This window comes from Myxine glutinosa, chromosome 6, assembly GCF_964187855.1.
Source record: "Myxine glutinosa chromosome 6, kmMyxGlut1.1, whole genome shotgun sequence".
NCBI classification, from domain to species: Eukaryota; Metazoa; Chordata; class Myxini; order Myxiniformes; family Myxinidae; genus Myxine; species Myxine glutinosa.
This window is the reverse complement of record NC_136266.1, coordinates 127,324,692-127,338,268: the sequence shown is the minus strand read 5'-3', so window position 1 is coordinate 127,338,268 and position 13,577 is coordinate 127,324,692. Positions and strand designations below refer to the sequence as shown.

At 43.7% G+C, this 13,577-nt stretch overlaps 1 protein-coding gene across 1 annotated transcript in view; it reads left to right on the top strand.

The window, feature by feature from the left end:
- Window positions 1-13,577, top strand: part of NPHP3 (nephrocystin 3) — a 191,243-nt gene that overhangs the window by 66,950 nt on the left and 110,716 nt on the right. Inside the window, exons 12-14 of the mRNA XM_068121029.2 lie at window positions 6,541-6,644; window positions 9,543-9,657; window positions 9,839-9,979. Of these exons, the coding sequence (XP_067977130.2) occupies window positions 6,541-6,644; window positions 9,543-9,657; window positions 9,839-9,979 (360 nt within the window). The remainder of the gene's footprint in view (window positions 1-6,540; window positions 6,645-9,542; window positions 9,658-9,838; window positions 9,980-13,577) is intronic.

The following is a 13,577-nucleotide window of genomic DNA, read 5'->3' as shown; positions in this document are numbered from 1 at the left end:
TCCTTGATAAGGGGAGAAGGTTGGCGGCAGATCCGCAACAATATATATATATATATATATATATATATATATATATATATATATATATATATATATATATATATATATATATATGTATGTATGTATATATATATATATATATATATATATGTATATATATATATATATATAAATATATATATCTATATATATATATATATCTCTATATATATATAATCATATATATTGTTGCGGTTTTGTAAATAAAGGCAACCCCCCTATAGTTAGTTACACCACAACATGTAGCCTCGTATAGTTAGTTATTTCTTATTAAATGTGAAGTATAGTCTCCTTCCCGGTGTTAGTATGCGTTGAGGCAGGCAGGGTAATGGTAGGCCTCATTGCAGCCAAAAGTGCCTCGTCATGGGCCTAGGCCAGGCCTTGCAGGCCTGAGGGAGGAGCTGGATGGCGTGGCCGGTGAGCAGCGAGCAGCCAATGGGAGCTGAAGGGAGTGGCCGAGGGTGACCAATAAGGGGCTGTCACGACACGTGACCCCAGGCGGCCAATGGAGGCCCATGGAACGTTCAAGTGGGGTGTCGGGGGGGGGCTATAAAACCAGGCCCGAACTCCCCGCTCTCTCTCTGACTCGCGCCAGGCTCCTGCATGTAGACTCTCTGGCAGGCTGACGTTCTCATGCAGATGCTGGCTGACTCTCTCTCTGCCTCGCTCTCTCTGCCTCGCTGACCCTGAGATACGCTCCTCGGATTCCTGCTATGTGAACGTCCTTGATCAACGCCCCTACCGCAAACATCTCCGGCTGTGGTGTCCTGGGTTTGAGCGATCCTTGGGGGGTTTCCGTCCAACGAGCCCGTCCAGGCAAACTGCACGAAGCGGCCGCGCTTTGTGCGCATTACCCTCTTCCTTCCCTTCCCCGATATACATATACATATACATATACGTATACATATACATATACATATACATATATATATATTATATTATATTGTTGCAGTTTTAGTGGGGAACTGCTCCCAGAGGCAATGGCACCCAACATACAGGTCCCTCAGTATCATTATTTCCGTAATGTAAGGTCAGAAAAGCTCCTTCCTCTGGTATAGTGGGTTATTATGTGATAAAATGCGTTGGTGAAGGGTAGAGAGCTTTTTCCTTGTTTTTCCTCAGAGTACAATGTTGGGTCACCATATCAGTTAGTCTGCATCACCACATCAGTTGTATCACCGCATCAGTATCACCATATCAGTTGTTTCATGTGCGCAGCGCGTCTTGTGAAGTATGTGCGGTTATTGTTTTAAAGTACAAGGTTTGCGGGCCGTCAGTAATTCTCGCAGTGTGCCAAAGTTTGAATGGTGAGCTAAAACTAAAACTCAACCCTCACCCACCCCATTACCTAAATCTTTCCTTTTTTACACAACAAATAAGTTCCCACAATTATTGTTTATTTAATATGGATTTTTAGTTCCACTTGTTTCCCACACACACGATAAATTAAATAACATTAAGTCATTATACACGCTGGTCCTTGTTCCCCGTTCCAAAATGCCTCATGACCACTCAACATAAACTAGCCTCAACTATCCACGCTCATTACCTCTGTTACCGGTTCCTCACCGATCCCCTGGTCTCGGTAAACCTCCGAACCCCGAGAGGAGCCCCGGCAGAAAAATACGTTATTCTCTGTGTTAGAAATCAATAGTGAAACCACACCAATGATTATAAATGAACAAATAATATATTGAAAATCACACAGGAATAATGGTACAACAAATGGCAATTAAGAGTGCACTCTATATACCATCAATAAAGTCAAATAACTCACTGCTCCCAGCGAGTGAAAAGGACACTCCTCAATGTCTCTATAACCTTTTCCAAGGCGAATGTGATTCGCCTCAGCGGTCACTGGAACGATATCCAGTCAAAGCCCAAATCTCGCTCTCCAGTCGATATTCGAATCGCGTACAGTTGACAATGGGGATCGCCCCGCCGAAACTGTACAACGGCCCTTCAGAGGGGCACCTTCACCGCTCACTCAGCGAACTGCAACGTAATTGGAGACGAAGCGGTCGCACACACACATCCCCAACAAATGGTAGGATGTTGGGGTGAAGATGACACGAGGCAAAACCTTTGTAGGTGTCCGAAGCGCGGGGTTCAAAATGGCCGACGGCTCTTACTTGAGCCGATGCGACTAGGCGAGGATTCGTCCAAATCTCAGCGTCCAAATCTGACTATGCAGATTTTCCAATCCAGCGATAATTCCTATCGCTGGATGTCCCTTCAAGGAACTCAAAATTCCCTCGCGACTTTCGGTAGACCAGCCTCGCTATGGAGCCTTGACGTTATACGTCTTCTCCAACTTATTTTGCGCCGCCTCTTCCTCTTCACCTCCTTATCTTCCGGTTAGGTTTTCTGTATCATTTTAAGTTAACCTTTTTAACTTTTAATAACTGTTCATAAACAATAAACCTTTGGAAGACAATAATAGTACATAGAATCAGAAATCTTTCAAGTGGAGGAAAACCACAACAGCGGAAGTGACGAATCCGTAACACCTCCTTCTTCACCTCATCCATCACCTCATCCACGCTCATCACAGGCGCTGCTGGTTTGGGAGCACAAGAGGTACGCGCACCTGGCAAGAACTTTGTGAATCTCATTTAATCACCTCAGAATAATCAGGCGTTGACTGGCCATTGATGTCCTGTGAGCCGTAAATCATGATATCCTAGTGGGGAGTGTGACTGGGACATCTGCCAGGACCAAAAACAACACCTGGCAAAGGGCAGATGAGCTCCCGTAGGGAGCCAACGGCCACCCAGTAAGGAGATGTTGTCTCCTAAAAAACACCCATCTGGTTCAGACCAGTTCAAGTCATACCAGACTTTTAAAATGGTACGTGCTGCTTCCTTGCTTGAAAAGGTTAGAGCACAGAAAATCCCCATCGGTTGGCATCCATGGGGAGGAGGAAATTCCTCTGGAGGAAATGCCCCACTGTGTATGGTGAGAAAAGCGGCACCATTGTTATGATGTCGCTGATACCCAGAGTATCCCAGGAAGTGACGGTAGTGACGGCACTTCCCCCAAGCTCAGTAGCTGTGTTAAGTGTTTGTCTCGTCAGTATGACTGTGTGTGTGTGTGTGTGTGTGTGTGTGTGTGTGTGTGTGTGTGTGTGATGCCTGTGTATCAATTTTGATCCATCCATTGTACGTACTGCCCTGTCCATGGCCGATGAAGACCGGCCTCAGACGAATAGCCGAAATGAGCTTTAACTCCGAGGCGTACTTCGAACCTTGGCAGGATTGTCTTAGGCGTGTGCGGGAAAGGCTCAAAGCCTTATCTGATCGGACAGTCGATACTGGGTTAATCCGAACCCACAAACACAAATACGGGACAAGCAAAATCCACAATACAAGAATGAAATGCAAAAATAAAGGATTTAATGAAAACAAATGTAAGAGACAAAAATGAAAGGCGAGGTAAAAACTATAATTGAGACGTCTCCACTCAGACTCGTATACAAACAAGGGGAAACATTAAATAAATGATGTTCCTGCCGGCCGGCACTTAACTCTGGTCTCAACGAGGGGGGTTGGTGTCCATCCCCTCCAAACCACCGCACGGGAAGCACACCAACAAAGTGCACCGAAAACGCCCAGGTGTGAACAAGCAGCCAACTGGCCCTTCCTCTTGCTTCCACCGCCAAGTGAGACGCAGTTCTCTCCTCCTCAGAAAAGCACCACAGTAAACAACACCCCCTCCTCCGACGTTGCAAAATTTCCAAAGCTCCGACACGTCTGCTCACCAGTGCACCCGATACAACAGCGCCCACTCGAGCAGAGAGAGCCAGAAGGAGAGACAATGCGACCGCCTCCAATGAACGCCAGCACAAAAGAGAGAACAAGATGGCGAGACGGCTTCTTTTTGATCCCATAGCTCTCAAATGTTCCACCACTGACGTCAGACTTTGACCAATCACCGACGTCCAATTACATCAGTCCTTCGCCACGACCAATCGTCGTCTTCAGGGCAGGGCCTCACGGCCTTGCTTGATGCCCAATGATGAAGGTCGAGGCGTGGCCTCCCCATCACGAGTCGTTGGGTGGTGGAGTCTAATCTCTGTTCGAGAATGTTCAGATGATGTCGGCGTTTACTTGCCGATTGGCAAATGTGTTGGGTTTCTGTCGGCCCTGGCGGTGTGGTTGACTAATGGAGCCCATTGGGCCGGCTTAGTTTCATAAGAGCATTAGGGAAAAATCGCAAGGGAAATTACATCCTGGGGGTTACCCTTAAACCCTACCTAATTAGCATAGCTCCACCTTCCCCCCTCCACCCCCCACCCCCGTATGGAGACACATATACAATCCTATTCGATACAGATTCCCTACTTATGTACATTGAGATGGCTTCTCTTCATGTCACACGGTCCATACTAACACCTACACATTCTGAACTTTCCTAAGGTATTCCATGCCTACCCCCACAAACGTAATAGTACTTTATCATCTATATGCTAACTCTCATTCTTAATTTACCTGAACAGCTGATCAATACTCATCTGGATTGGTTTTTGCTGGTGTATTTCCAACTTCAGTATTTTTAGTCATAGAGGGGTCCAAAAGGGGGTAATTTAACGCTTTTGTCGCAAACATCGCATCATCGCATCGCAAATCACACAGTCCATGTTTGTCAAATCTGAAAATACACGAAAACAACTTTAGCATGCTTAGACAATGATTCAGCAGGCTGTAATGACCCTCAACTTCAATATCTGTATGATGATGATGTCGAGTCTTCTCAGGCAATAATGGCGTATTTGCCATCATATTGCCTTTCTATGGTTGGTACACACGAGTAAGTGTGTGGTATATACGGGAGGTCGCCACTCCTCTCCGTCCCTCTGCTGACAGTTGGAAAATTCATCCTCTTCCGCCTGTCTGTTGGAGTCGACTGGACTCTCATCCACCAGATGTGCAGACCCATCTTCCATTTAAACCGCATGGCTGCGGACCGTTACCCTGGTAAGGGGGGCTGACAGGTACTGTACACAGGTCACCTTGCCCATATGTGACCTGTGTATGGTAACCTATTGTATACATGTATCACCTAAATATTGGCAATCGATAAGAAAATAATGTATACCAAGTGTAATTCATTGCACACACTTAGTATAGATTTGATTTTGGGTGGAGTGGAAGAGTTGGTTGAGACTAATATTGTGTTGGGGGCCTTCACGAAATTCACCTTCAACAAAACGGACAGACAGACCGACAGACAGACGGATGGACGGTACTGATCCGTATATATGGCGCTGCTTTTCAGCTGGGGAATAACATAAAGAACTAGAACGGCACTCGGTAGACCGCATAGCCTACCAGGCTGAACATTTTATATTTTGTATCCACTGATAGGCCAGATCTGGATTGGAAACTGAACCCAAATCTAGTCGGCTGGTTCTTATCACCGAACCAACTCATCCCCCAAATTTAGTCGTAACTCTTCCACAACGTTTTCAAATATCATGTTATTTATCGCTTCTCGCCCGATTTCTCAATGGTGAAGATTCACTTAAAAATTAAATAACCCTCGTATCCGAATCCATATTCAGATCTTCACCAAAATCGAATCGAATCGTCCTTGTCAGACACCCAACCGGTCCACCAAGTTTCGTCCAATTCCGTCCATAACCTTTTGAGACTTCATGCTATTTATCGTTTTTGGCCCAATCTCCCAATGGTGAACAACCACTTAAAAAATTTAATAATCATCGTATCCGAATTCATATCCAGATATTCACCAAAATTGAGCCACTTCTTCCTTGTCACACACACAACCTTTCCACCAAGTTTCGTCCAAATCCATCCACAACTTTTTGAGATATCCTGCCATTTATAGTTTTTGGCCCCATCTCCCAATGGTGAAGAATCACTTCAAAAATTCTACAAGCCGGATCCGAACCCGGATCTTCTCCAAAATTTAATAATTTCGTCCTTGTTACATAGACTATCTCTCCGCCAAATATCGTCCGAATCCATCCACAACTTTTTGAGATATCTTGTTCACAGATAGACAGACAAACAAACAGACAGACAGACAGGAGTGAAAACATAACATCCATGCACCTTCGGTGGCTGCTCATGCCACCATATGCCATAAGTTATAATATGAAATCCATCCCATCTATATTGGGGGTAACATGTATAAATGCAAACCATTTTGCCTCTCCGAATGAATTCGATTCCCTCTCCGAATGTACATTGACGTGGTGAATTTTGGCTAAAATACACAACATTTAAAAAATAAAAAGCGAAAGTGTTCCACCCAATACATTCATCTCCATATTTGATATGTTGTTCGGTATGGATTATAGAATAAGTTCCAACACAAATTGTTTATTTTGCAATTAGTTCCATCTTGAAACACATATTGAGTGGACTATTGTGGTAGTGTAGAGAGGAGGACAACTGAATGAATAAATGAAATGATGAACAAACCAATTGGCCCTGAATAGTTTGACCGATTTCTTTTCTCTCTCTTTCTATTTAGTACATACGGCGTTTGGAAGAGCTACTGGCCTCTCCTGGCCCGACACCCCCACTACTGCTCTCTGGAGGACCTGGTTCTGGAAAGTCTCTACTCCTTGCCAAGTGGTTCGTCTGTTTGTGGATAGCAACTGTAAAAGTTATGGTGCTATACAGGAATGCGTACATTTAAAGGTATCATATAGCAACAGACACAAATGTGCGCAAACGTGGCCTCTTGAAATCCCACTGGAATATGGAAAATAAAAAATAAATTCTTTTATATGCATTGATAAGGCACACACCCAGCCCAGTCATCCTGGTGTTTGGCATGTTGCGATTCATCAATAGGTGTCCCTCAGATGGACGTCCCATCTGCGAGCATTAGTTGGTGGACATTAAAATATCTCAGGGTGTCCTTCATGAAGAGCAGCCAAGCTATCATCAGCATTCAGAACAAATTACAAATTCCTGCCCTAACTTTTTTTTTCTTTTTTTTTGGTATATAAGATCGAGGCTTGTATAAGAGCTAACATTGATCACAAAAAAAAAACTGACACATAAAACCTATGATAAAGGGAGCGGGAGACAAGATGGGGAGAGAGAAGGAAGCACACAAGTACAACCGTAGAGAACAGGGACATCGGGAGATCTGTGGCAGGGAGAGGGCTTGGGGGGAGGAGGCATGGGAATGGGGGGAGAGGTATAAAACACATGGACACTGCTAGGACTTCCAGGAAAGAAGTCGGTATTTCAAAAAAGTGGATCTGGGGTGAATTAACGGCGGTAGACAAGATCAAGGTTTTGGATGGGGGAAGATAAGAGATGGTGGTGAACAGCTGTTTTAAAGACCTGGAGGGAGGAGTGGGATTGAAGAGAGTGAGGGACTTTGTTTCAGAGGTGGGAAAAAAGAGGAATGAAAGAGTGAAGGTGAGCAGAGAGTCCTGATTTTGGCAGTTTAACCATAAGAGGGTTGCTGGCAGATCTTGTGCGACCTGTAGGAATATTTGGGGTCAGAGCTGGGGGAGCAAGGCCGGAGAGGAGTCGGTAGAAGACAGAAAACCACCAACCTGCCTGCGGTGAGTGAGTGAAAGGCCCTTGGAGTTTGCTTCATCGTGGGAGATTCCAACGATTCTGAAAGCTTTGGTTTCAACAGCGTGAAGCCGAGCCAGGTGTGAGGCAGGAGCACCAGCCCAGAGGGGGAGAACAGTATTCCATTGAGCTGCGGATGAAAGCCTTGTATGTGGTGAGGAGCTCAGGTGTGCCAAGGAAGGACTTCGCATGGTGGAGGATGCCCAGTCGGCAACTGGCTTTGGAGGCCAGCTTGGAAATGTGGTTTTCCCAGGAAAGATCATGGCAAATAGTGAGACCCAAAAGCTTGAGTAACAGCGGAGAGACATAGTGAGAGTGTGAGATTTGTCAGGATTGAAAGACATGTTCCACTTGTTTGACCAGTCTGTGATTTTGTCCAGGTCTGCAGAGAGTGAGGAGGCTGCAGACTGCCGATCTGAGGGATGAGGTATGGAACGGCAGAGAGTGGAGTCATCAGAAAAGAGATAGAGAGGATTTTCCAGTGAGTCGGAGATATCATTGATGAAGACCAGAAAAAGCACAGGGCCCAGACCACTGCCTTGGGGAACTGCAGCCTGAACAGGAAGGGGAGATGAGAGAAATCCATTCAGGCCCACACGTTGACCATGACCAGAGAGGAAGTCCGCAAGCCATGCGTGGATACCATAGGAGGAGAGTTTGGTGAGCAGAGCTGGGTGCCAGACCGTATTGAAGGCACGAGATCTGTCAAGGGAGACAGCTCTGATTTCCTGTTTGGCATTGAGGACCTCCATCCATTGCTGAGACAGCAGGAGCAGCATCTCCAGAGTAGAATGACCTGGTCTGAATCCAAATTGATGATCGGAGATCAAGCCATTGGAGAAGAGGAAGGATTTGATGTCAGAAGCGATGATTGATTCCATGACTTTGCTGATAATTGGAAGCAGGCTGATTGGTCTGTAGTTGCAAGGATCTGTTTTTGCACATTTTTTGTGTAAAGCAGCAATGTTGGGTGATTTCCAAACTGATGGCAGATGACCTTGAGCAAAAGAGAGGGTGAAGAGAATAGAGAGAGGGTGTGAAAGAGCGGCAGAGCAGGATTTTAGAACCCGTGGTCTGATGCGGTCTGGTCCAGTTGCAGAATCAGAGTCGATGTTTGACAAAAACTTCTCCACCTTGTCAGGAGAGAAGGACACAGAATCCAGAAGCAGCTGGATTCGACTGGGTAAGGTGGGTACAGAGAGAGATGGGTTCGGGACATAAAAGTTTGAGGCAAATACCGAGTTGAGGCATTTGGCTTTTTCACGTGCGGCGTCAACTGTGTAGCCATTTGAGGTAAGGAAAGGGATGGAGGCGGAACACACACCAGAAACAGATTTGACCAGAAACTTACTTAGTCAAACGTCAGGCCTGGCCAGCTAGTTCGTGAAAGACTTGTGCCAAATACTTTCCCTGGTCGACCCTACAAGGTGGGAATAATTGTGGCCTTTGAAGAAAGAATTGCATTGATAATGGTTGGATTACAAATATTAAGTTTCTCTATTCTTTATTATTTTTTCTAGTCATCAATATTGGACAAAGCACATGGAATGTGGTCACAAAATAGCTTATCTCCATAAGTGGCTCCACACCGATTTGTGGTCGCCATGTAACGTATTAATTCTGTAGGTAATGCTGCATTAACTATTTTTGGATTTGAAAGTCGAGCTGGGTTCAATCTCTTTGGTTGTGAGTAGCAATTTGCATGTGACGTCAATGGTGACGTCATTGTTACATTGCCCGCCATTACTGCACCCTTGCAAAAGGCTTGACGATGCGCCACACCACAATTAAATGCCTAGACAGGCCCCACACATGGAAGTAGTGCAATGATGTTGTATTCGGTCCCCGGAACGTTCATGGAGACTCGACGTATTATAGACCCAGGGTGTTTTAGAAAACATTGCACATGTTTGTATGTTGTTCTCGTGTGCACAGGATGGGAATGCAGCAGAATCGCTCTCCTAGCTGCCTATTCTTGAGCCATTTTGTTGGACAACCTTTGTCTACCACTGCTGAGCCGAGTGTTATGATCCGCAGGTTTATAATGAAGGTAATGTTTTGAGAGTCACGGGTTGGTCCTTATTCGATTTCATTATCATCCTTATTGAAACATGTCATCACCTCTTGGTGTTATTGTCTTCTTTTAAAAATAAACATCTCCCCTTCATTTTCTCAAATCATGTCGCACTCAATCTTCTCTCCTGAAATCTTTACAACTCCAATTCCCTCAGTTGGCACAACATGCCAGTTATCCGGTTGATTGCCCTAACCCTGCACGTTTATTTGAGGACTTCCCCTCTTGGCTCGAGCAGCTTGCGGCCAGGCATAGAGGTTCCATCGTCCTGATCATCGATTCCATTGATCGAATGCTGGTATGTCCATGTCACCGCTTCATTTATTGTTTCCTTCTTCTTTTGTTATTTCTCTTTATTATCTTTCCATTTTGAGTGCTACAGTTGATTTTCTTATATTTTGCTGGATGCATTACACACACAACAACAACAACAACAACAACATGCATTTTAAGGCCATTTTCCCTGCTAGAGCGGGGGTTAGCCTTGCGGTCCCCATGACAATCTTCTCCATTTTGCCCTATTTTCTGCATCTCCCCTTGTTAACCCCCTTGCCCACATTTCTTCTTCCACCATCTTTAGCCAAGTCTTTCTCGGTCTTCCCCGTCCTTCACTTCCTTCTACATTCATTTCCATCACTCTTCTCAACCAGTCACTTTCATCCTTCCTCAACACATGACCAAACCATCTCAACCTGTTTCTTTTCACAGCATCCATCACAGGCTCTATTCCCATCATCTTTCGCAATCTTTCGCATTACACACACACACACACACACACACACACACACACACACATATATATATATATATATATATATATATATATATATATACATATAATATATATATATATATATATATATATATATATATATATATATATATATATATATATATATACACATATATGCACATATATGTATATGTATATATATATGTATATATATATATATATATATATATATATATATATATATATATATATATATATATATATATATATATATATATATATATATACACACAGTCTTGGCATTTAATATGGAATTTTTTTTTTTCTTGACGGGTTTACTTTCTTAACTCAGTATATCAATCTGGTGAGTTTATTTTACACTTTGGTGATTTATTTGTTAAAAGAACCATGTCACTGATTGTCTGTCGCAGCAAGAAGTCAACAACAAGATTATATCACAGGTGGCGTGGCAAAATGTACGGACAGGTGCATTTGATGATTGGCTTCACAGTCGGGTATACAAGGGTTGTTGCGTTCTGTATTAGTGGAAAACAACTGCTGCACGTCTCCAAAAGTTATTGCCGCTTCCTTTGGAGATGGTCCGTCAACTCAACAATGCTGTTTGTCATGAAGTGGTGGCTTTACGAAATTACGGCATGAAACAGCGTGCTATTGCTCAGCAGTATGGCATCACTCAAGGTCAGGTGTAAAAGATCCTGAAACGAAATGCTCAGAGGGGTGTCCCTACTCCAATACCGAGGCCAGGACGTCCCCGCAGAACCACAAGGAGGGATGATCGCCAGCTGCACCGGTTAGTCCGCAATGGCCGTACCAAGTCAGCTAATCGGCTTAGGGCTGAGTGGCAGCAACTGACAAATGTGCCTGTATCCAGAAGGCTAGTCAACCAACGACTGGTTCAAGCAGGCTATCGTGCCAGGCATCCCCTGAGAAAGCCACGCCTGACCAAACAACACCGCCAGCGCCGATTGCAGTGAGCCAGAGGGCACCGTCAATGGCAGCCAGGACACTGGAATCATGTGATCTTCAGTGACGAGTCTAGATTTCTGGTCTATCGTCAAGATGGCCGCGTCCGAAGTGCGCAGACAAGTGCATGCAGCCTACAACAAAGATTGTATAGTGCCAAGAGTCCAAGCTGGAGGTGGTGGGGTGACCGTTTGGGCTGCTTTTCATGCAGGGGGCAAAACTGACTTGGTTGTTCTGAATTGAAACCTGAACCAGTTCAAGTACAGGGCCATTCTGGAAGAAACATTGCTTCCATTTGCTCGTGCAGCCTTTTGAGGAAACATTGTCTTCCAAGATGACAATGCATGGCCTCAACGTGCTCGCATGATCCAACATTTCCTTGCTGACCATGGTGTAGAGCATATGGAGTGGCCTGCCATGTCCCTGGATATGAATCCGACAGAGAACTTGTGGGCAGAATTAACGCATCAAATCGACCACTTGGACCAGCAGCCGACCTCTGTGCGTGAATTGCAGCAGGCTATTGTCACTGCATGGCAAACGATTCCTGTCCAAACCTTGGCAAATCTCGTGAACAGCATGCCTCGACGTGTACATGCTCTCCTGAATGCTCGTGGGGGTTACACGAAGTACTGAACTGTAATTTTATGTCCGTAATCCCAGTCGTAATTTAACTTTTGTTTTTGTTTAAAAAAAATTTGGCTAATGTGCAAAATAAAGAGATACTTCTGGAAAACGTACAGAAGTTTAACACAGTACTGTCCATGAATTGAGTTCGATATCAGTCTACATCACTTTCAAGGATCAATTTATTTGTTTCGAAATGTCAAATGTGGTTTTTGTTTCTTTTAAAGGTCACATTAACAAAATCTAGAATAATTTCAACATAATTCCAATGAACTTTTGGTTCTAAGACATCTTGAAAAGTAAGTTCACCCCCACAAAAAAATTCCATAATAAATGCCAAGTCTGTATATATATACTAGCTTGGCTAGGCTCGCGCAGTCGTTACTGAGGAACGGGCTTATTTTAGCTGATGATAATGACTGTACCTGAGTTGCTGTGTTGTCATGATTTACACCAATCATAATACAAACAATTACTTTGCACAAATGTATTTGTTGTATTTGTGATATTACATTTTAATAGGCAATTTAGGTTAAAGATTTAGGTTGAATGATTTTTTTTCAAGAAAGAACCCCTCAGCACATACATAGGGGAGGGGTAGGTGCAGTCTGGAAGTTTGGGACGACTACACCTCACCACCACGTAATTCAAAACACCTCACCACCACGTAATTCAAAACACCTCACCACCAAGTAATTCAAAACACCTCACCACCACCAAGTAATTAAAAACACCTCACCACCACGAAATTAAAAACACCTCACAGCCATAAAACACGTAATAAAAACACCTCACCACCAAGTAATTCAAAACACCTCACAGCCATAAAACACGTAATAAAAACACCTCACCACCAAGTAATTTAAAACACCTCACAGCCATAAAACAGGTAATAAAAACACCTCACCACCAAGTAATTCAAAACACCTCACAGCCATAAAAAACGTAATAAAAACACCTCACCACCAAGTAATTCAAAACACCTCACAGCCATAAAACACGTAATAAAAACACCTCACCACCAAGTAATTTAAAACACCTCACAGCCATAAAACACGTAATAAAAACACCTCACCACCAAGTAATTCAAAACACCTCACAGCCATAAAACACGTAATAAAAACACCTCACCACCAAGTAATTTAAAACACCTCACAGCCATAAAACACGTAATAAAAACACCTCACCACCAAGTAATTCAAAACACCTCACAGCCATAAAACACGTAATAAAAACACCTCACCACCAAGTAATTTAAAACACCTCACAGCCATAAAACAGGTAATAAAAACACCTCACCACCAAGTAATTCAAAACACCTCACAGCCATAAAACACGTAATAAAAACACCTCACCACCAAGTAATTTAAAACATCTCACCACCAAGTAATTCAAAACACCTCACCACCAAGTAATTTAAATCACCTCACCACCAAATAATTCAAAACACCTCACCACCAAGTAATTGAAACATCTCACAGCCATAAAACACGTAATAAAACACCTCACCACCACGAAATTAAAAACACCTCACCACCACGAAATTTAAAAA